At 35.3% G+C, this 24,220-nt stretch overlaps 1 protein-coding gene across 4 annotated transcripts in view; it reads left to right on the forward strand.

Annotated features, from left to right (window-relative positions):
* PSPC1 (paraspeckle component 1) overlaps nucleotides 1-24,220 on the forward strand; it is a 67,315-nt gene that overhangs the window by 3,843 nt on the left and 39,252 nt on the right. For all 4 annotated transcript variants that reach the window (XR_012994415.1, XR_012994416.1, XR_012994417.1 and 1 more), the window contains exons 3-6: nucleotides 1,534-1,629; nucleotides 2,660-2,856; nucleotides 9,729-9,813; nucleotides 10,788-10,896. Coding sequence is in view for 1 of the 4 variants with exons in the window: in XM_076328150.1 (XP_076184265.1) it covers nucleotides 1,534-1,629; nucleotides 2,660-2,856; nucleotides 9,729-9,813; nucleotides 10,788-10,896 (487 nt within the window). In the remaining 3 variants the exon portion in view is untranslated. The remainder of the gene's footprint in view (nucleotides 1-1,533; nucleotides 1,630-2,659; nucleotides 2,857-9,728; nucleotides 9,814-10,787; nucleotides 10,897-24,220) is intronic.

The raw sequence follows: 24,220 nt of genomic DNA on the forward strand, positions 1-24,220 counted from the left end.
TTCAATCTGAATACATCTTTACTGTTATCAGTAGGTGCCAGCAATTTGTTCCTATCCCCTGGGTTTTCTTGGCATTAGTATTTGAATGGAAGCATGGTGAGCCAAACCAGGGAACTAATCTAGTTCAGTGTGACATGAATGCTATTCTTGGCATGAGAGGTGTGGCAGTGAAAAGGAAGCTAAGGGGAGGGTATTCTTGTTTTACCAGCTGGATAGGTTCGTTGGATTGAAACGACCCATCTAACCATGGCCTGAGTGAATAAAAAGCACTTAATCTTTATCTTGCTTAGGTGGCTGACATGTTCCCTAACGCGCAGTTGCAAAGATAATTAGCATGAATCTGCTGCCATGATACTTTGATGTTTTGCTTCACAATCTAAAATTTTATATTTTTAGCTGAAAACTCTTTGCCTGATCAGAAGAAAATCTTTCAATTCATGGGCTAAATATATCAAAACTAGACATCTGAAACGTTAATTTAGAGATTTAAAATTGTTGTTTTAAATTATAACTTGTTAACACCACAGTTCAGTTGCGTTTAAATAACAGAACTGCCAGCAATTGCCACGCAGATAACATCAGGAGAAACAGTTGCTGAGTTGTGCTCTGTGATTCCAGACTTCATCTCTTTAATCTGCACTCGATGCCCAAAGTTTTCTTTTTCAGCTGTTGATGTTGTTAAAATATATTGATTTTTTTTCTGTGAAAAGATCTGCAAAGTGAAATAAAGGTGTGGAACACAATAAATAAGCACTGGCATTTTAAAAATAGCGTCTCTAGCTCTTTTCTTGTCGCTTTAAGGTGTGTGTTATAGGCTATGCTTCCAAGGCTGATGCGGAGAGCTTTTTAATCAATTCAGGATCCTTATACTTCTATCCTTGGCAGTACTGGCTAATGCTTGCCTCTTGATTACTATAGATAATGAGAATTCAAGGAAGGTATTTTCAAAGATAAATTAGGATTCTGATTTGTGAGAGTATGGTTGTTCAAAGAATGGGTTTTAAATAAGCAGAAATGTTTTTCTAATTATCACTGGAATATTAATGCCAAATTATCAAGCTGTTTTCAATTGTAGAGTAATTTTCAAAAGTAACTTTTAATATTCTGTGGAAATATGAATAGGTTGTGTTGCTCTGTTTTGGGTTTGTTTGGTGCTTTCCCAATATAATCATGGCCCCTGTGTTGCCTCAGTGATGAAAACCAAAAGGTAGTTCCTTCCTAAATATTTTGTAATTGTTTGTAGATGGTTTTGAGGTTTTTTTTTTTTTTTAAATCTTTAAATACTTCATAGCAAACAGAACTACATCAAGTAAATTGTCGTTTCTAGGCAGAATAACTGCTTTTGGGTGTAGAAATACTTATTTTCAAAGATAATTCTTAAGATCAGGATTCATTAGAATTCTGCGAATTAAGAAGAATTTGCAAGATACAGGAATTACAGATAACATATGTTAGCTTTCTGGAGTGTTCCTCAAAATACTAAAATAACTGCTTCATTTATAATTCAGTTATTCAATTGAAACTGTCTTCCAGAACACCTCGACCTGTTGTTGTAGAACCAATGGAGCAATTTGATGATGAAGATGGGCTCCCAGAGAAGCTAATGCAAAAAACACAACAGTATCACAAGTAAGTTGCGTTCAGCTTTATTTTATAAAACATGATTTATGTTACTTAGCTTGGTAAATACACGCTAATTTTTATTTTTGAGTTTGTGTAACAGGAAGTAGTGTTTCGTATGTTGTGCTGTTCTGTGTCAAAGGATTAAATAGGACCTTGCCAAGATTTCCTAATCATAGTAAAACTCAGACTTGACTTGTTGGTTTAACATTCTGTGCATTTACTAAAGTAGATAGATTCCTGGCCTACACTGAAATCAGCTGGAGCTTGTTGCCAGCCAGGCTAGAGTCTTTTATGGATTAGGGGTGTGGTCTAATCCTGCAGAGATTTGTACACCCACAGATTTTTTGTTCTCTAAATAGCCCCTTAGCTGTTTGTAAAGTCAGTGGGTGTAAATCTTTGCAGCTTCCATATTTCAGATAAAATTTTGAGCATAACACGAGAAAGTGAGTCTTGATCATGAGGTGGAAGAGAAGTCACCTAATCTGATAATATTAATTTTTAATATTGAAATTTGATTGCCATTTAGAGATCATGTTGCTTGAAGCTAAAATGCTTATTCTGGTAAGGCTGTAGAATATAACTTTTTAAAAATGTGTCACTGTTAGTTATAATATTAGTGTTAGAATGTGAAATAAAATGTTGGCACCTTTTAATGTTTAGAGATTCTGGCTAATATTCTGAGCTGTCTAGTAAGCTTTGATATTTATTAAAATAACTGGCTTTATAAATTGCTTGCTTTAGAAGGCTGAACACAGTTAATCTAGTGTTGCAGCTTAGTATTTCGTACTGATGTAAATATGAATTTTTATCTTAAAATTATATAAATTGAACAGATCTTTATTTGGACAATTTCGCTGATCATATTACTTGTCTTGACAGCTGAATTAAGCTTTGACTGATTTAGAATGTAGTCATCTGACAGGTTGATCTGAAGTCAGATCTACATTTGAAGTGATTGTTTATAAATTCCTTGGCTGTTGCAGCTGTTGATCTAAATGTGTCCTTCTGTACATTTTAACTGCAAAATTTTTATTAGGGAAAGAGAACAGCCTCCACGTTTTGCTCAGCCTGGAACATTTGAGTTTGAGTATGCTTCACGGTGGAAGGCTCTTGATGAGATGGAAAAGCAACAGCGTGAACAGGTTGACAGGAACATTAGAGAAGCCAAAGAGAAACTAGAGGCAGAAATGGAAGCAGCTAGACATGAGCATCAGCTAATGCTGATGAGGCAAGGTAAAATCAGATAATCTACTAGTATTAAATTTGTTTTGTCACAGATTTTCTTTGTGTAGCATATTAAGCTGTATGTTAAACTTAGAGATTTTGCCAGACGCTATTTAATTAAGTGCATTGAACTGAGAAAAAGGAAGTAATGTTTCTTCTTACACATGTTCCTTGATGATTTGCAGAGATGGATTAAGAAACTGAGAAAGGGGTGATTGTGTAGGTCTGTTTTCTTCACTTTTTAAATTTGTCTAGTTTAAGTTTATGTAAAAAAATTGAATGGTAGCTTCACACTCATCAGTAAAATTATTTTCCATTTTTGGTGTTGCTTATGGTACTAGATAGGACTAAGTACTGTTTGTGGGCCATGTGCAGGGAAAAAAAATGATAGCTTGTACTTCTTTTGGCTGTTCTGTGCACCTCCTGGTATGATTTTAAATGTTACAGTAGAGATGTTACTTTTTTTTTTCCTTTGAAACCCAGCTGAGAAGTCTGATGTGCGCATAGTATTATATGTATGTTACAACTCAAAAAACTCACAGTTGACGTGAATTTCAGTTGTTCTTTTTAAGATCATGTATCCCTCTTGTAATTGTTTGGACATCTTGTCTTCTGCTAGTGTTGGGGACATCTTGTCTTGTTTGGACATCTTGTCTTTTGCTAGTGCAAAACTAGCAATTGCTTTCAAGCCCTATCTTTAAGAATGGAGTGGGGTGGAGCTTGTGTGTCTTGGGCAGAGAGGACAGTAGCAGGGCAAGTACCTGGTACTTTCTGCTTGTTAGCCTTCTCCCCAAAACACGTTTTCCCCAAAATGCTGTGGACATGCAATTGCTGCTTTCCAGTTCAGAACTATTGAACTATACTTGATTTTAGTTCCCTCAGTATGACTGCTAAATTGCAAGACTTGAGTGGATAAAGTATAATTACATTGCAGATCTGTCAGAAAGGATTGCAAGGTTTGTTTCATGAATGAAACACTGAGGTATTGTGTTTTTAAAAACTCAATTTAAGGGAGATCATGGCTACCTAAAAAAATTCTTATCACTAAGAGTGTTGGATCATAAGACAGTACAATAACTAGCTTGATAGGCTGAATAAGAGTACCTTGTCATTTTAAAGGGATTTGAACTTCTTGAGAGTTTAAGTAGTGGATACATTTCAAAACTTAAACCCAGATAACTCATACAAGCTGTCTGCTGCAATTATTTGGCTTTACTTAATGCTTACTCTTTAAGAAAGGACATTTTTGTTGATAATATGACTTCCCTGTGTGAGACTGGTTTATCTTAATTTTTTCTGCTGACTCGAATGATGTTGAAAAAAATCTATATGAGCTGGATTAGGGTATTCACTAAGTTGGTGGAATTAAAGCACCTAAATGCTTGTATATATTAAATGTAAACACACAGTCTTTTAAAATCTGTTTTAAAACATTTTCGTAACTGGAAAAGAGATTAAAAGGAGCATATTTCTTTTTTTATGTAGTATTCTTAAATCTACTGCAGCTGAAAGTTGTCATTAGGAAAAAAGTTTACTTAGCCTGTTTTTTCTAAATAGGCATGCTTGCTTTCAGTGTGAAACCATACTGTTTATATAAGATCTTGTACTGAGATACAGAGCATAATACAGTAAAAAAACTGTTTTGAAATGCCAAATAGTTATTGCAGCACCTGAAATGACAACTGTCAAGTTGTGTCTTGGTTTATTTTCCAAGCAAAAAACATTAAAGCATTTGGTTTGTGTGTAAGCATAGGTATATCTTACAGGTGAAGAATGTGAATGTTAGTCATTTAGGTTGGAAAAGACCCGTAAGATCATTGAGTCCAACCATTAACCTAACACTGCCAAAGTCCACCACTAAACCACGTCCCTAAGCACCACATCCACACGTCTTTTAAATACCTCCAGGGATGGGGACTCAACCACTTCCCTGGGCAGCCTGTTCCAATGTTTGACAACCCTTTTGGTAAAAAAAAATTTCCTAATATCCAATCTAAACCTCCCCTGGCACAACTTGAGGCCATTTCTTCCTGTCCTATTGCTTGTTACTTGGGAGAAGAGACTGACACCCACCTTGCTACAACCTCCTTTCAGGTAGTTGTAGAGCACAATAAGGTCTCCCCTGAGCCTCCTTTTCTCCAGGCTAAACAACCCCAGTTCTCTCAGCTGCTCCTCATGAGACTTGTGCTCTAGACCCTTCACCAGCTTCATTGCTCTTCTTTGGACATGTTCCAGAACCTAGACTGTTTCCTCTTTGCTGTATTGTATTTCCAGCAGTCATCTGGTTGTGAGGCTTCTCTCAGCTGCTTATAGAATAGTTTGTCTGCCTCTTCATCCTGGTTGGGTGGTCTATAACAGACTCCCACCATGATAGCTGCCTTGTTGTTCTTCCCCCCGATTCTTTCTTACCCATAAACACTCAACCCTGTCGTCACCATCATTAAGCTCTAGACAGTCAAAACACTCCCTAACATCGGGGCTACCCCACCACCTCTCCTTCCTTGCCTATCCCTTCTGAAGAGTTTATAGCCATCCATTGCAGCACTCCAGTTGTGTGAGTCATCCCACCATGTTTCCATGATGGCAACTGTATCATAGTTTTCCTGCTGCACAATGGCTTCCAGGTCCTCCTGTTTGTTGCCCATGCTGCGGTGCATTGGTGTAGATGCACTTCAGTTGGGCTATTGATCCCGCCCCCTTTTTGAGGGGAGAAGCCCTAATTCCTGCGTGACCATTCTCAGGCGCTTCCATGGTTTCTAACACATCAATAACCCTTGCGTCTTTGCTGCCGCATGGATCTCCATCCCCTACCTCCACTGAGAAGGCAGACCAAAGGACCTCGCTAGCACACCATCCCTCAAATGTTGGCGTGCTGACCCTAGGCTTATTTCTAGTGAGCCTGGTTTTCTCCCTTTCCCCCTTCAAATCTAGCTCTTTCAATGAGCCCTGCTAACTCCTGTGCAGAGATCCTTTTCCCCCTTTGAGACAGGTGTACCCCCATCCGTTGCCAGCAGGCCTGGTGTCACGTAAAATGACCCATGATCAAAAAACCCAAAATTCTGCCAGTGACACTGGTCTCGGAGCCAGGTAATGATCTGCTGGCTCTTCCCATTTCTTCCCTCATCATTCTCTGCAACTGGAAGGATAGAGGAGAACACTACTTGTGCTCCTGATCCCTTAACCAGTCGTCCCAAGGCCCTGAAGTCTCTCTTGATTGCCCTCAGACTTCTTGTTGCAACTTCATTGCTGCCTACCTGAAAAATCAATAATGGATAATAATCTGAGGGCCATACCAGGGTAGGAAGCTTTCTCTTCACATCTTTAACCTGGGCCTCAGGGAGGCAGCAGGCTTCCCGAAGAAGTGGGTCTGGTCTGCATATTGGGCCTTTTGTTCCTTTCAGAAGGGAGTCTCCTATGACAATGACCTGTCTTTTTTTCTTTATGGAAGCAGTTTTGATGCAGGGTGTAGGCTGACTTAACTTTGGTGACACCCAACAATGCCTATAATACACAGTACAGCCCCCCCTTTTCAATTAGACACATATTTTTAATTTTGTGTATATGTTTGACTTTGATATTGATAAAGATGGTTCCATGCTGAAAATACAGGGTGGATAAGTTTACCATTAGCTAGTTGTTAATATTTGACAGTGCTAATGGTCTGGTTTTGAACTCTCATAATTTTTTTTAGAATTTATCCACCTGTTGCCTATACTTGACGGGAAGGTTAGGGATTACTTTTTCCTAAATTGTCATGCCTTAATTATGTTTTAAACTGAGATAAGACGACAGTGGCCATGGGAGAACAGCTTAGGTATGTTTTGTGGATATTAGGGTTTCTTTTAAGGACACTGTCCTTACTCTTACACTTAACTCTTTCTGTTAAAGAGCCACTAGAATATGAATGCTTGTGGTGCTAATATTCCAGTGAGGAAACCTGCTTTTTGTTAGTGTAGGAAGAGGGTTTCTTCCTTCCCTGTTTGGTTAACAGAGTACTTCTCTTTGGTGAGTACTTCTCTATGCACCTACGGATGTTTAATTTGCCAAACTCTAGGGGTTAGTAAACATTCCTTCTGTTTTAATCTCATCAACTCTCCAGCTTCAGTGTGTATGAAAATAAGGTGGGTTTTTTTTCTCTTGTATTTATTTTCAGACATTAGCTGCTTCTAAATCTTGCTGGTCTGAACACTGTCTCTGGGTATAAATTCAGACCATGCCAAGAATATTAATTATATTAATGAGATTGCATCACAGGGTTTTTAAGAAAGATGCAATGAAACTTTCGAGGCATCCAAACCTAGAATTAGTATTTTTGTATTTTTAGTTAACAGATTTAAAGGTGTATTGAAATAGTTATTCTGAAATACGAAATACAGTATATTAATTGTCAGGAGCTAAAAAGAAGATGGGAAGGGTGAGGTTACTAGAGTCCATATACTTCTGCAGGTGAAGGTTTTGTAGAAATTGCTGCTTTATGAGAGCTAGTAGGACTTAATTATGTTGGCTTAAGTACTCAGGTTTTCGTGGTGTGGTATTAATACTGAAGGTAGACATCATTCTTTTGATATGTGTAATTTTTCAGTTTTAACTGTCATGTTTTGACAGATTGAGTCAGGAGTAATTTGTAGAGCAGAATATGTGTTTCCATGTGTAAGTAAATCGGCATGATGTTTCTGATCTACATATTGGTGGTATGCTTCAGACTTTTGTAAATATTCCTTCATAATGGTGGTTAAATAGTTTATGAAAATACTGGAAAACGTGACTGAATTTAACCAGAAGCTTCATTCTTTATCAGTTATAGGGAAGCTGGGCATTTGTTCTCCATTTTTAGAACCTGAAAAATCAGTAGCTTAAAACAACTTAAAAATCTTTTTGGACTTGATATTCCTGCTTGTAGGAGTAACTTCTGAGGTGAGAGTACACTTTCGGCTTCTGCTCTCTGCTCTGCAGGTTGAGGATAAAATTAAGACCTTGCCCTTTTTTAAGCACAAGAAAGTGCAGAAGCTAATAATAATGCTTTCTGTCTTTTTTTTCTTTCACAGCTGTTTTAGTGCAGTTTTTTTCTATTCAGAGAAAGGGCCTGTGTCCAACACACATCAGTCCAGAATTACCATCATTGTAGATCTTTTAATATGAATGGCTCTGTGCACAGCCTGAACTTCTAGATCTATGTTTTCATCTGGCTAGTAAGGCTTTGTGCCAATATTCTGCCATTGTGAAATGGTACTGGATCATAAATTGGTATGTTGAACTTCAAAATACTAACAATTTTGGGAAAGGCAGTAATCAGAACTATGTTGTGAAAAAAAATTTAAGAGGACACTGGGAAAAGTAGGACTCTACGCTTTAAGAATGAAGGGCAGTAAATGATAAATTTGTAGCAATTAGTGGTAGAGAGAAAGTAGGAAATCCTGTGCTAGTGTATTAACACAAGAAAAAGGGAATGCTACACAAATTTGAAAGAACAAAGAACTGACAAGGAAACAACTTTTCCAACAGTGGACAACATTGAGCATAGAATGGGTCAGTTCTTGATCTCAGTAATACCCTGAAAAAACCTAAAGGTTAATTTTAAAAGAAAAAAGTGCACTTGTACTCTGAAATAATCTAAAGGTTATCTAAAAAAAGAAAAAGTGTGCTTGTGGTGCTCCCTGAGTATCAGGATAACAGTGGCCAAGCCTGCTACGGAAAGCACTGTTGGAAATAAGCAGCCCTCAGACTTTGTGATTTGAGGGAATCTTCAATGTAATCATATTCTGCTGAAGTGTGAAATATGTTAATTTTGCAGAAGAGATTGGAAAAGCAAGCCTGCAAAGTGTGCTTGAGAACGGACCTCTAATGTCAATAAGGATGCTGTGAGAGTAAAAATCTGATAATCTTCTCTGTTAGAAAAGAAAACATACATGATATTTTGGTGAAATGTACTGGTTATTGTAGTTGGTTTTGAATATCTAAAAGGTTAAGTTGTAATAATATATGCTGACACAAGTTTGAGGAAAGTAGTTTGCATAGCTAAAAAGATGCTTTCATTAGAATAGTGAAGAAATGCATAGAGAAATGTGTGGAATATTAAAAGGCATGTAATAGTGGAATGTTCCTCATAGTGTCTGTAAATAATGCCATGTGGCCAATATCCTATGAAGATAGAAAAGGCAAACAATGTTTTTCTAACGAAAGGTAGAATTAATATTCATTGAAGAACGCATAAATTTCCAGGCAAAAATCAGTAATATGACTGGTCAGAAAATAGTACTGCAAAAGTAATTACTGTTAGTTGGGCCCTGCTTTTTAAGAGCATTTTATGTGCTTTTTAAGAGGATACAGCTGTTCCTTTCTGGTAGTGTTAAAGATTAGTCATTTGTAAGTTGCTATAAGCAGTCTCTGTGGAGGCTCAGATTACATGCACCTGAAGTTCATACCACTTTTTTCTGATGTGTGCCATGCAGTGGTCTGCAATAGGTAGTGGAGAGCATAGGCCCATATATATGGCACTAGTTTTCTTGCTAGTCTGAAGTTAGCAGTACACAGCATTGTGAGAAAATTGATGCCTTGCCCTAGATGTAAAACCAGGATGTGATTTAAGTGATTGAGAGTTTTTTTCTCCTTTTCATTGTTTGAGGACTTCAGATTTCTGTTTCCATAACTCGCTTTGGAGGCTTTGCCAGTCCCGTACCTTTTTGTGTTTCTGTGAGCCATGGATCCAGTGTGTTTTTTAATATAGTGGACTTAGCTTTATGGGAAGAAACTAGTTAAATGCATTGAGAAAATTCTTTAAAACTTGAATATTAGAACTGTAATCTGACAGTAATAGCAATTTTTTGTGTTGTCACATTGCTGATTGGCAGCTTTTATCTTTATTGCATTTTTAATCCTGTTAGATCTCATGCGACGTCAAGAAGAATTGAGGCGTTTGGAAGAACTTCGAAATCAAGAACTTCAAAAACGCAAGCAGATACAATTGAGGTATTTTGTCTTCTACTGCGCAAAGGTGTGGCATGCAGCTGCTGTAGGCCTGCATGAATTTAGATACTCTAGCTTGTAGAGCTTGCTTTTGATATCAAATAAAAATGTTTCTGCTGCTAAAAAAGTTGCTTTTCAAAAGCATGTGTGAAGTTTCTGTTAATGTTCTTGAACAGAAAAGTGATCACTTATGCTAATACAGAAGAGTGGTTTCAAGTGTTTCTTGAATTTTTTCATTTATTTCAGCTCTACTAGTTCTGTTCTAAATTTCTGAGCTTTCTAAATAGTGTAGAAATGTCTTAACATAATTTTTTTAGTTCCATATGATTTATTTAACCTTGTGACTGAAGCATAGCTGTAATAGATATGAACATGCTTCTAAGATTTATGGGCAGGTGATCTGCATGTGGAATAGTAGCATTGCAAATGTACAGTCTGACATGAGATTTTTGGGGGTGTTTTCACTTGATATTCTGGTATGTTGCAAACAATTTTTCCTTTAAGATCTGATTCATACAAATACTTGCTTTCATGCCTCTGCTAAAATTTAAGAAAACAGACATAGTATCATCATGTTGATTGAGTTTATATTTTTTTATGTTAAATATCACAAGAAATGTAGATGAGAAAAAAGAACAAAACACAAACACCTCGCAGAGTTAAAAATGTCTTTTGGCAGTATTGAAATGTTTTAATCCATAGTGACTTGTTAAAAACTGGAGTATTTTAACCTGCTTACCAATATGTAGCCGGAAGAACAGGTATAGAATGTACTGGTATTGTAATTACCTGTATTCCAGTTTAAAAAAAAAACGAACACAAAACTTCAATAATATTCAGACCCATCAGGTGGGAGTAGGTTAGTGCCTTACACTATATAAAAAATTAAATAATGCTTGATCTTATCTCCTGAGACTGAGTACAAGCCTGAACAGGTCAAGAGTCTAAGTTGACATAGTTTTTGACAAATATTCTAGACATGAAGAAGAACATCGACGTCGTGAAGAAGAGATGCTACGTCAGAGGGAACAGGAGGAATTACGACGACAGCAGGAGGGAGGATTTAAGCCAAACTTCATGGACAATGTAAGTAAAATTCCATGATGAAAGTCCAAATTGTAAAAGACTTTTTTTTATTTTAATATTTTTTACATACTAGCTATTGGGCTGCCGCCTTCTTGTTTACTGTTTTTCCTTCAGTATTCCATTGTTCTCATGAGCGGAGTGGTACGAATTTAGTAGTGTAGTTATTCTCTTGTACGATGGCATCACTGTTATTTTTCCTACAAGCTGGTGATGTTACATTTCAGTTAAGTGAAGGTGTTCAGATAATAATTTGCCTTTTTTATTCAGGAAATGAATTTTTCCAATAAAATAATAGAATTTTTCTAAGTGGGAGGTCATAGGAATAAATGATGTTTCCAAAAGATGATGCACTAGTTTGACTGAAGGTTTAAATTTTAAACCAGTTCAGGCAGTTAAGCTTGTCTGAATTGCTTGTTTTGGTTTGTGCTTAACTTATTAAGAATAATATACTTCAGAAACAAAATGGGCAGTGTTAACTTCATATGGAGCCTAATATCACTTTCCCCTTTGATCCTACGGTAAAACTAGACGAGGAAAACCTTAAAATCTTTACTAAAGGAGACCGAAAGATTATAAAGGTGGAAAAAAAATGGTCCTCTGCTATAATTTCTACATTATTTATATTAGTAATGTAGGTGTGTTCTCCCTCTGAAGATTCATCCTGCAGGACTAGCAAAATGGTGGTATCAGGGGAGTCAGTTTCTAAATTTTCATGATGATCTATTTTGGTCAAGGGTATGATTTTTTTTCAACCAACCAAAGCAGTTAAATGAATGCAACCTGTATTGTGAATGCTTTATTTCATGTGAGAAGGATACATTTTGCTGTTGCAGCTATTCTTAGTGAGGAAGCAATGAATAAGCGATCTGCACAATGCTCTTCCACGTTATAACAACTGTAGTCTGCAGGAGGGAATTTTGCTCCCCTTTACACAGGTACAACTTGATACATAAATAAGAAACCAAACTGCTGGTTTCTCAGCTACTTTCTGATTTTGTGTTTTGTGGAAGAAATACCTATTTTACATTCTATACCATAACATTTTCTGTAGGATTGAGAAGAATATATTAAGTATGTTCTGAGACATCCTAAAAGAAGTTATAAAATAAAAGGTTTCCTGCTCTCAGCAGGACATCTTTTTTCCCATCCTCTGCCCCTTAGTGTTTTTAGTAAAGATGGGGAGGAAGCAAAATTGTTCCTTTGATGTTGCTATCAGTTAATTTTTCTGATTGGGTTTTGAGAATTTGCAGCAGAAAACAATCGATCATTTATTTCCATATGTGCTCACACTGTAAAAGAAAACTGCTTTCAGCATTTGTTTGGGGTGATGAAGATCAAGAATTCAAAACTCATAATGTCCTTTAGTGTGTTCCCACATATTAAACATACTTTGTGAAATAGCACATAACAATTGTCTGATGTAATTTAGAAAGAGCACTTATTGATTGTGACTTCTGTAGTGCCAAATACAAAATTTCATTTCACCTTAATATCTTCATGTAGCATCTTTTGGGGTGGCGCAACTTTCTGACCCTATAAGCTACCTGTCAAAATCCTCCTGTGGCTGATCTGAGAGACCCATGCTACTCGCTGCAGGAGGGGGAAGTTGGGGAGCCAACCCACAGGCTTGAGATGGCAGTAGCTCCCTCAGATTCCATTGCTGTTAGGACATTGTGGTGGCCTGTAATCCTGCAGCTTGGGGTGCTGGGAAAACTAGGTAATGTTGGCCACAGCAACCTCTGCTGATGTTCTTGCAACAATGTTACTTAGCCTCTGTGCTTGAATTGCTTGCCACAGTTTGGCCATCCTCGTGCTTATCTGCATCTTTAAATTCTGAAGTCTGTGTGAATAGAAATTGTTCAAGTTGGTGTGCTGGACATGGCAAAAATGTAGCGTAAGAAGGGAAGAGGAGTGGTTCAAATGGAAAGCACTTCAATCACTATGCATAATTTTTGCGACTTTTATACGATGAAATTTTTTTGGGGGAAAGGTAAAGGTGGAAGAATGCTTTGGAAGAGTGTAGCTTTCCCACTGAGTTGCGTTACTGGAATTGTGTGTTCATCTGGAACTAATTAATACACTGCAAGAATACATAGATGTAGCAGTGCAGTGACAACCCTACCAAAAGTGTTATCAGTTATATTAAGGAATATATAGTACAGGTGGTGTTTTTTTAATATCATGAGAAGTTGAAGTGGCATATACAATAATTTAAAAAAATGTTTTCTCTAGCCTTCAGACTATTCTTTAGTCTTCTGGTCATGTGTTGACTTATGTTTTACTTCTAATGTCCTTTTAAAAGAGGAAGAATTGAAACAAAATTGGAAGTGTTGTATGTACTTTCTTTAGCAACTGTTTTTAATAAGGGCAGCTATGTAACTCTAAGCATGGCCTATCATTTTGTAGGCGTTCATTATAACATGTCTTTAGATAACTGTACTTAAGTTGTATAGTCTGAATGGGAGTTTGAAAAAGCCTTTGCATTTTGCAGCAGAGAAGAATTGTAGACGGTTTCTGGAGATTGCAAAATGATACATTGCATCTTTTTTCAATTTATTAGAATTTCTTATACAACTAAATTTTTTTAATTTATTCTTACTAATACTTGTTTACTGTGAACAGACTCCATCTGGTAATTACTTCTAGTGTCAGATTACCATTGTACATACACTGAAAAAAGTTATTCTCTGTTTTAAGAGTTTAAAAGTTGCCTCTTGGTGAAAATTGCATTTTATGATACTGGTCGATAGTTTTTTTTACCATATCAGGTCTTGATAAACTCTTTTGGCATAATCCTTATAACTTATTAAAGTCTTCTGCCAACCATGTATTTAGAAGGAAAATAATAATTGTTTCTAATCCTTGTTTTTGTTTCTTAAAAGCTTTGAAAAGTAAGCTTCCTTCACTTATATCCTATCACTTTTTACTGTTCAGTATAAAAGAAGGACATAAATGGTAAGTGCCATGACAACCAGAATTGGAACCTCTCATATAAGGCTGCAGTATTAGGCTTTCCTGTTTAAAGTTTCTTTCTGTATCTTTTCCCTAACTTGTTAAACTTTGATTTTTCAGTATGACTGCTTTTGAAAAACATCTTGTAATCAAGTTTAATGCAGTTACCAGTTACTCGGTTTAGTTACAGATGATAAAAATATTTTCGGTGTGGGGATTTCTCTTCCTGAAGCATTCTTGTTCATGGTGATGTTATATGTTAAAAATTTAAGTGCATTGATTGTTAATCTAATGGGCAGCCTAGTGATACCTAAACAATTTATTAGTCTAGTTCTGTGATCTCTAGTAGATAAGTTATTGATAAACACTTTCATATTGGTTAGGGTTTTTCCCTTGCTTTCTAAAAGTCGGTTAGTTGAAATCTGCTGTTACAGCTCAATATATATGCATACTAATTTCATGATAACTTAATCGGGAAACTTGTTTTCCTGTAATATTTTGCTAATTTTTATTTTGCATACATATTGGTTGCTAAAAGAGGAGCTTGCTGATGGTGAATTGGAAGCAATATTTTATTTTTCAGCAGCACAAATATTTTTTAAAAAAAATAGTACTTCTAAGGGCTAGTAATACATTAATTATTCGAACCGCAATGGTTACTATCCTATTGTGAATGGCTTACATAGATTTACATTGTTAAATGTCCATCAGAGCCTTTTTACCAAATAATTCCAGTTCCAGGAACTACTTTTATTCATGTCACCAACTTAGAACAGTGAAAAGAGAGTGATTTGGATTTAATGTTTTAAAATAGTTTTCATGTGTCTACAAAAGAGGCCAAAATATGTAGGAGTTGTAGTCTTAGTTTTATGGTGCACAGATTTAATTCTGTAGTAACACTGCAAAACAGTGTCAGGTGGGTATTGTACTTAATGAAACAATAGCTGTGATACTGGCTTACAGCTGCTCTTACTGATGGTTTAAAGAGCGAGTTGAGACTTTTGGGTGTCCTTGTCCTCTTCCCTCCAAGGAAAATCCCCCTTTTTCAAGTGTTACTTGCATATGTAAGGACCTGTTTCTTGTGAGTTCATCAGTTTCAACTTCTGAATGCTTACTGTTCTTTCGTGTAAGACTGTATATTAAGTACTTAACTTTTTTTATCTCCTAGTCTTTTCAAGAATTATTTCTAGATGTTTTGCTTTCCTTTTAATTTTTCTTACACAGAAGCTCTGCTGCTCAAGTATGTTGTGTAAGTATTGGCATAAAGTGGCAGCCACTAAAGCAGTGGAGATTGCCTCACCAGCAGAGATTGTAGTGGACGTGGATCAAAAGCTGTAAGACAGATGAGAGCAAGGGAGTAAAAAAGCACATCCCAAAACAACAACAAAGTTCATAGCTTCAGGAATGCCAGAAAGTTGATTGAAAAAAAAAAAACCTATTTAGTCTTGTACTAAGAATTTTATCCTTCTTTGGAGCGGTTTATAAATGTAGCTTCTCATTTCTTTTGTTATTTTGAGCCTACTGAGGTATACCTTATCCCTCACTTCTACATTCACTTGCAAGTTTAGTAGTAGACGTTTTTGAAAGAAGACTATCAGTTAGTTTTCCTTGGAGTTCTGTAAGTCATGAATAGTTTTTTGCACTTCTTGGCTCTTAAATGACTAGAACTGAATTTTTTTTTTTTCTGTCTTCTGATTCCATTATCCTCAAAAGCCCCAGTTATGTAAGAAGTTTGAATTTTCACTGAATGCAGAATTGTTTCTCACGTTACTCAAAACTAAGCTAAGGCAGAATTTCAATAATAAATAAATAAAAATTTCCAAGGATCTTTTCAAATTTGATCTGTTTTCTACTAATAATAAATTTGGTTATTTTATCTTGACAGCCTAGTGTACTTAATGAAGCTGATGATGGCGAAGTTTTGTGAGGTGGTATGAATATAGTCTCTGTTTCTTAACAAACTGCTATAAAGCTAAGCTGCTTTATAAAAGCTCTTTTGCAGAGTTTGGTTGGGAGAGATGAATTACCTCCTTATTGCAATCCAGCACACATACTTATGGAAGAAGTAGTTCATGTTTGACACCTTAAAAGCCTTTTAAGGTAAAACTAGCTTGGAGAAGGGCAGATCATTAAATGTAGAACTGGAGGGGGAAAAAAAAACCCAAACAACCCCAACCTGACAAAACATTCCTGCTTTCTTGGCAGTGGTTTTACTTCAGTGATCAAGTTTCTTCCTATGCATAAAGCAACATAAGCTAGGCCTTTGAGCAAGCAGTTTATAAATACACAGTTTGTGTTTTTGTGGGTGGTCTTAGTTTTGGTAGTAGCACTAATTTTTTTATTTTTGCAGGATTGCAGTGATATGTATCAGTAGACAGATGCATAAATCTTGCATTTCTTCTGTTCCTCAAATGGTGTTTTAGATACTAAATTTGATGCTTTAGGCAAGAATAATAATTCCTTAGTAGGTCTTAAAATACTCGCATTGTATTATTTTCAGAAACTAAATCAGTTATTTTCAGCCTTTAATTACACCGCCAGATATCAAAACTGTTTTAACTGTCATATCTGCTTTTAGTGTGAAAAGACATTGCATAAAAATCAATGCAGGACTTCAGCCATCTTCTTGTAGCATATTGTGTGTTTGTATACATAAACCAAAGCTATTTATTTGTGGAATACATACTTTTTGGTTGTAAGTATTTATTTCATGACCATTTTAGGATGGTTCATAATTGACTTTCTAGATTATGTTTTTATGTATATCAAGTATGCTACTAAGGTAATTTTTCAGTAATGAAGCAAATAATCATTAAAATGTTACATTTAATTTATGACTTCATATTTCAGTGTGTGTGAACTATGAATATTTAGGGTAATGTGATAAGTTTTCCTTGTGTTAATTGGTGTTATAGACATTTAGGAGACTAAAATCTTTTACTCTGTTGCCATCATCTTCTAATGTTTGCACAAAATGCTTTAGAACATTATACTTACTTCATGTGAACTTAAAAACAGAACAAGTGACCATTCATAAGTAATTTTTGTCCCTTAATGTGCTGTCAAAAGTGCATAAATCTGCAGTACAAATTTAGGTGTTGCAGCAGTACTTTGTAAGCATTCCCAAGTTTCTTCTCTTCTACAGTAATTGATAAAGAACTTTTTGTCCGTGTTTTTTAGATTGTCTGTTATTGTTTATGACTTAATTTTCTTTCAGTAAGACTAATGGATCAAGAAACTAAAAGAACACTTTTCTAAAGATACTTCATATGCAATGGCAAAATTACTTCAGTCTTTGCCAGTCTTAGCGTTTCATGAGGCCTCAGATTTAGCAGATGCCATTTTTGTTCAATTATTAATGGAAAGACTTCAAATGCATCTGGTGTGCTTGTTTATAGAATACTCCATTTGCGTACTTAGCTTCTCCTATTTCATGGATTCTACAGATAAAAATGAAAAAAAAATCTATTAAAGAGCAGATGTAATAAGTCTACATTCCATATTTTTAATATAACTTCTGAAAATTGTTACTGCTCACAAGTTTAGGAAAAAAAATCTACTTACCTAACTTAAGTTCCACAAATACTAAGTTCTTCAATTTTCCATTTTCTGACAAGTAAGAATGAGGCTTTTATAAATAATTATTTATTTTAGAAAAATCCTTTGTTACTGTAATTGATTGATAAATGCCCTACATATTTTGAAGAAGCTAAAATTAATGTTTGCCTTAATAATGTTCATTTTTTCTTCCTCAGCTACTGGAGTTAAGTTTGACTTGGAGTTTGTACACGTATTTACCCAGACTAAGAAGAAATTAACTTTCAGTTTCAGTTGTCTACTTGGTATCTATTTTGGACTCATCCACCTGTCTAAATCCTGAGATCTTACTTGGTGGCTTTGAGACTTGCAGCCAAAATAAGTTCCTCTGCTTAGAAAAGTTTGTCTTTATTAAAAGGGTCTGTATTTAAAGAAAGAATAAAACACCCAAGAAGCAAGAAGTGAGTCTGTAGAAATAGTATTTTTGATGTGAGGAAACCTGTTAATGGATCTGTTGCTTAGTGTGAGGAAAACTTATTTATAGATTTGGTTTCTCTCTCAAGAGGCAGTGCCTTCTGAGTAGTTTTTTTCTTAGTGTGAGCAGTAAGCCTCTGACCTTCTGCTTAGCCTCTAACGTTTTGCTTCAGTAGCTCTCACGGAGTGTAAAATTTTAATAGTGGTAATGCAGTAAACTGGGACATAGAAATTAACTTGTCTTAGTGAGGTTGCCTGTCTTTTGATGCCAGGCTAAATGGTATTTTTTAATTAAAATGTTTAGGGTTTTTCTCGTGAATATTTCACAAGCTGCCTTTCTGTAGTGTAGGCATCAAGTAGGTTTATCTCAGTACCAGAGCTAATGCTTGTTTTGGCTTATTAAATCTTCCATGAGGAATATGGAATTTAAGTCTGATATTTCTGTCTTCCATCAAGTCTTTCTTTAGGTTCCGTTTTAATTTTCCAGAGATTAGGTGTTACTATTAGATGAATTAGCATTTTTAATAAGTAGTGTTTTTTGGAAAAAAAGATGAGTTTCTGTAGAGCTGTTTTGTAACTGTTCAGATGGGGAATCTTGGTTAATAGAAACTAACATTTAAAGAATCAATAAAATATATTTAAGGTTTACCATTTAAAGATGTTTTTCCCGAACATTATCATAGAATCATAGAATGGTTTGGGTTGGAAGGGACCTTTAAAGGTCACCTAGTCCAGCCCCTCCCCTGCCGTGGGCAGGGACATCTTCAACTAGATCAGGTTGCTCAGAGCCCCGTCCAACCTGACCTTGAATGTTGCCAGGGACGGGGCATCTACCGCCTCTCTGGGCAACCTGTTCCAGTGTTTTACCACCCTCATAGTAAATTTTTTTTCCTTATCTAGTCTGAATCTACCCTCTTTTAGTTTAAAGCCATTCCCCCTTGTCCTGTCGCAACGGGCCCTACTAAAAAGTCTGTCCCCATTATGATTTCCTACAGTGGCTAATGGCTCATTAATGTAAGCTTAGCATTGTGTAGGATGAAAGAGTAGTTGTGTTTAGTTTTGTTGTGTACATGACATGAAGCATACTGCTTTTACTAGTGTTGCTGAATGCAGTTTTGTTGATATACTTGTGGCAGGTTAGCTGGTGTCTCTTCTAAATGTATGAATACAAAAGATCTGAAAAAGACAATGTCAAAATTAGGTTCTTCAAGCTTTGTTTCTCTTCTGTATATAGTGCAGGTTTTTATAATCCTTTTAAAATTTGATTTACTTATGGAGTCTTTGTGTTCGTTCCCCCTGCCCTTACTGAATTACTAAACATTTGTTTATCTATAGGAGAACTTGTATGTTCTTTAGGTAAGAACCAACTGTTCTTGTTTGTCCCTATTCATTGTGATGTCTGTTGTGTTCCTAACATGATTCTGACCTTTGGGTCTATAGTACATAAATAAAATAGTAGTTTTTCTTGGATATCTTTTGATGAAAGGAGACACTGTAGCTTCAGAGTTACTGTGTGTGGACTTGAGTCAGGGGATTTAACTAGAAAGCAATTTTTCTTAATCCATTTGGATTTGTTCAGATGACCAGTTTCTTAAACTTTTGATTAAAATACTAGAATTGCCTGGTACAATGTATATTGTTTTCCTCAGTCAGTACTCTGTTTATTCAAATCATAAGTGTCTTCATTCAAGTCTACCTCATCTTGCTCCTGTTTCATAGTAAATGGCCTCCAGGTTGTATAAAAGTACTAGCTGGAAAACTATGGAGAGCTGGAAAACAGTGGAGCCTGTTTTCATGCCAGGAAGTTTCATTGATGCTTCTTTATTCATGTTTTATATGTTTAAGTGGTGTATGTGTGGACAAGCCAGAACTTTGTTGGGGAAATCTTAAACATTGGACTATTCTGATTGTAAGCAACTTTCATAACATGTATAAAAGACTGCATGTGTTTGTTAGAAGTTTCTCCTACAGGACCTCTTTGTAGTGATGAAAAACTTTGGCTTTCAGCTTCCTTTTGGCAAATACTTGCATATTCTAATAACTTGGTAACTCAGATCAATTATGGGATAGCAACTACAATTGGACTTTTTTTTTTGTTGTTACAATTTAGTCAGCATATATAATATCTACTTGGTGAGGAAAAATTGTTAATACAGAAGTCTGGCAGAGTCATATTTAGTGTACCGTGGCTGTAACTAGTGCTGCTTTTAAAGTGTTTTAAGTTGATTTTGCAATGTTATATTCAACATTCCAATTAAGAAGTAGTTAGATTTTTGCATAAACACTTCATGATAAAGGATATTCTTGGATGGTTAATTTTTCTTCTAAGTAAACTTTGATGACTTTGCCTTCATCTCATCCTTGATCTTGCAGTTGGGGAAAATTGTTTTGAATCAGTCCAGTGTTCACTCTCTCTTAATATTTGCATAGATTTGTTTCCTGTGCAAGGAAAACTTAACATTTGGGAAACCTAAAATGCAACATTGTTTTATAGTATCCAATTTTCAGTTAAATATTTTAGTCTATTTCTGCATGATGGTACAGTTAGCTCAGACTTCGTTACCAGTTAAACAGCCCTTCAACTTTGCACCTACCAGGGTGAATTGTGGAGTGCATCTTAAATCATTTGCAACTTGTTCTGTGAAAGTAAGGTATCCTTCATGCTCCCATGGATGTCTGTTTTGATACTTACCTACTCTCATGCCATTTCTTTAGCTAAAATAAAACCAGAATAATTCTAAGCTGTGGCATAAAATTCTCTAGTATGTCTCTGAAGATGTGAATATATTGTGAATGTAATGTAATTATATTAGATGTATCAATTATGAACTTGGTGATATGGTGGATATTGCTTTCAGAAAGTAGTTCTTCAGGTGAGTAAACAGTTAAGTGCCTTAAATTGATTACAAATGAAAAAAATATTTGCATTATGCTCAGCTGTTGAACTGTATTTAATTTATGTTTTTAATTTCATTACTGTCATTCAAAAAATGAAGCTAATAGAAATTAGAAGTGTTTTTATATATTGGTTCCATGGATCTAAAGTGACTCTTAACTTTGGCAGAACCAAATTAATTGACAGAATGTTGTAATGAGGAAGCTGCTATCAAGAGAGTTAATATCTATCTATCTATCTATCTATCCCTTTTTTTTTTAAAGGATTTTCAGGTCTGTTAAAGTGGTTACCTTCTCTAAGCACCTTTGTCTTGTGAAAAATTACTTCTGAATTTTATCTTAAAATATTTGAGAAGCAGAATTTTACCTTCCTTGTGAGTGTTAGTTGTTAGATCAAGGGGAAATTTTGACAGAATATCTCTGTTCCTGTTTTCTCTCAAGTGGTCAACAACGATGGCATTTGGAAAAAAAATCTGTCTTTGCAGTTATACCCTCAGAGAGTGCTTCATCTGTATAGCCATAGACAGTGAAGGGACATGGTAGGATTTTCCTTTACCTGAATGGATGATGTAAAGATGATTGAATAGAGGCATGAGATTAAAATCTTTGCGTTTTATTCCTAGCTACTGTTTATATGCAGTTTGTTTGGGCCAGATTTTGCCTTCTGTATACATTAATCTTTTGGCTGGGGAATAACATTTTCCACAGGTTGTGAGAAAATGAGGAACCTTTTTAGTCAGTTTTATTCTGTAGATGTTGTATATACAATATTTTATGGTATTATAACAAATGGAAGTGGAAGAGGTGGGAAAAAACCTCAGGAAATAATGATATATTAATGCAATGTTTTAAATGCAGTATTAAAATTCAGAGAAGCAGCAAGTAACTACAAGACAAAATAATTAAGCAGGAAAGAAATCTCAATATGGAGAAAAGTTCTATAATAAACAGAGTAGGTTCTGTGGTAAATCTTGGCTTATTTTAGACTATTTTCTTTTTGTTAACAAATTAAATTGTCATTTGAATTTTTGGCCTGTAATAGAGCATTCTGATAGAGTTCTGTATAAAATGAAGCTGCAGTAGCTTATGTGATAAAAGGTCTTTAAAAAGCACATAAGCTTTTTAATGAAATTATATTTATTCATCCTTTTATTCAAGTTATTGAGACCTTCGGATATTTTCTGTAAAAGATTGCAATTCTCAAGTTTAGTGTCTAAGGTCACTAGATAAAGACATTCAGAAAAGTCTCTATAGGCATGTAGACAACTTCTGTGGTAGTGATGACCAGTTTTTAATATTGAAGATGAATGAATATCTTTGCATCCAAATCAGTGACTGAATTGTCAGTCGTCTCCATGATAAAGTGCCTATTCATGAATGTCTTTCCGAAAACAAACAAACAAAAAGGTTTATACTACTACCTTTTCTGGCTCAGACAGTAAGTATTCTTTTGTTCCCTTGTTCTGAGATGAAAACCAGTAACGCTTATTCACATTTTTTCACATAATTTTGAATTTCATTTGTCTTTTCTAGTTTGTTTGCCTTATTCCTATAGTTCAGAGCAGTGGTTATTTTCTGCTTCTCATGATATAGGAGTGAGGAAATGTCTCCATTGTATAGCAGTTGCAAGTATTTTGGACTGTTTTCCTCATCTAGTTTACTTTCTACCCCAAACTTAAATTTTGAAAAAAAAATACATTTTTGACAGTATTTTAACAGTTTACTGATAGGGACTCTTTACTGCAGACAGGTTTCACTCTAAGGTATTAGCCATTTTCAATTGACCTTTTCTTGAAAGAACTTCAACCAGCTCTTAACTTGCCTTCTTGCATCAGTATTTTTCTACAAGATTTTTTAGTTTTCCCTTTGCTAATTTTGAAGTAGTAGCTGAAACATTTCCAGGCTGGAACAAGCCCAGTGTGCCATATGGAGGTTAATGAATAGCAGGAGTGTTTGGGAGTCTTTTGTGTTGTGAAAATTAAATTTACTTTTCTCTTTCAATGGTGGTGTTTTGGTCCACATTTTATAAAAAGAAAACACATTTTTTGATCCAGTTTTACTTTTTGATTGTGTAAGTATATACTCATGTTCTACAGGATGTCACAGGTTTGCTTTCTTAGAGGTGGAATTAACTAGAACATTTTGGATTTAAAAAAAAATCCAATAAGAGAAAAGGACACCTGAAATGTAAGTAAAATCTTGTAGATAAGGTAATGGTTCTTCTGCATTACAAAGGAAAGAAGAACATGTGAACTGCTGCCTCTTATAAACAGCAGTTGTCTTTGGAAAGTATGAAATACAATTTTTCTTGGCCAAGATGCAAGAACAGCAAGTATATTAATGTACTCAGCTGTCCTTTGACTTTGATTTTGAGGAAAACTTAAAATCTTACAAGTCATGTTGAAACTAGTCTTAAAAAAAAAGATTACTTGCAGCAATATCTTTTGAGAATAATAGTAATGTAATGATTTTTCATTCTTGAATGTTTTCAATACTTGTAATCAGATTGCATTACTAAGACTTTGCAGCTGCTATAGATAGCAGTCTTTTTGAGTGCTAACGCATAGAATGAGATTTACATTATAGTGTTTCATAAAAATGTGTTGCAATTTCTGGGATCTTTCAGTCTCCTTGATGCTCACAAATTTGAGGGGCCTCCAGGTGGTCTGTGGGCTTACCTCTTTTAGATTAGCCTAGTGGCTGTCTCTTCTGTATTAAATAGTGTTTTCTTTCAGGGAATTATTAAATGTTGCTGGTTAGTGAAGTGTCCCTTAAATGTCTTTGTAATGTGAGTAATATTAGTGCAATTAAACTGCTTTCATTTCCAAAACTGTCAGTGTACATCTGACATCACATCCTCACATCATGTGATTGACGTGTTGAAAGCAAGTCAACTTTTCTTCAGATTGAGTTTTGCATCCAGCTGTAGCAGGATGACTTAAAAAACCAAAGCATACTGGGAGGATCACAGTTACTTAACACTATACTCTCCCAAAAAACTCTGAACAACTTGCATGTTTTGGAAAGTAGAAGCTAGTTTTACATAAACAAAGGAAGATCATAAACTGTCTTCCATTTTGTAAAGATCAGAAATCACTGGAATGAAAAAAAAAACGTTAATTTGAGAGAATGTAACTTTCTTTTTGAAAACAGTTTCTTCTAAATCTGTAAGATAGAAGTGTTGAGTTTGTGTGTTCTCTCACACAAAAACTGCAATCCGTTTCTGTCTTTTCCAGTGTTAATGTGTGTTAGGTGATACACACTGAGAGCCTTTTCAGTACTTAGTTAATGAAGTTGTGTAATGGAGCACTATCCTACCCAATTCTTTATTAATTCTGTGTAAAATATACTAGTATATGTTACAAGGTATATTGACTGACTTTTTAATATGCTGTGGTAGCTGTCTTGCACATTAATATAAATTTAGTGTTATTTTTTATTACAAAACATCTGTGATTTTAAAACA

This window comes from Aptenodytes patagonicus, chromosome 1 (assembly GCF_965638725.1).
Source record: "Aptenodytes patagonicus chromosome 1, bAptPat1.pri.cur, whole genome shotgun sequence".
Taxonomy (NCBI): domain Eukaryota; kingdom Metazoa; phylum Chordata; class Aves; order Sphenisciformes; family Spheniscidae; genus Aptenodytes; species Aptenodytes patagonicus.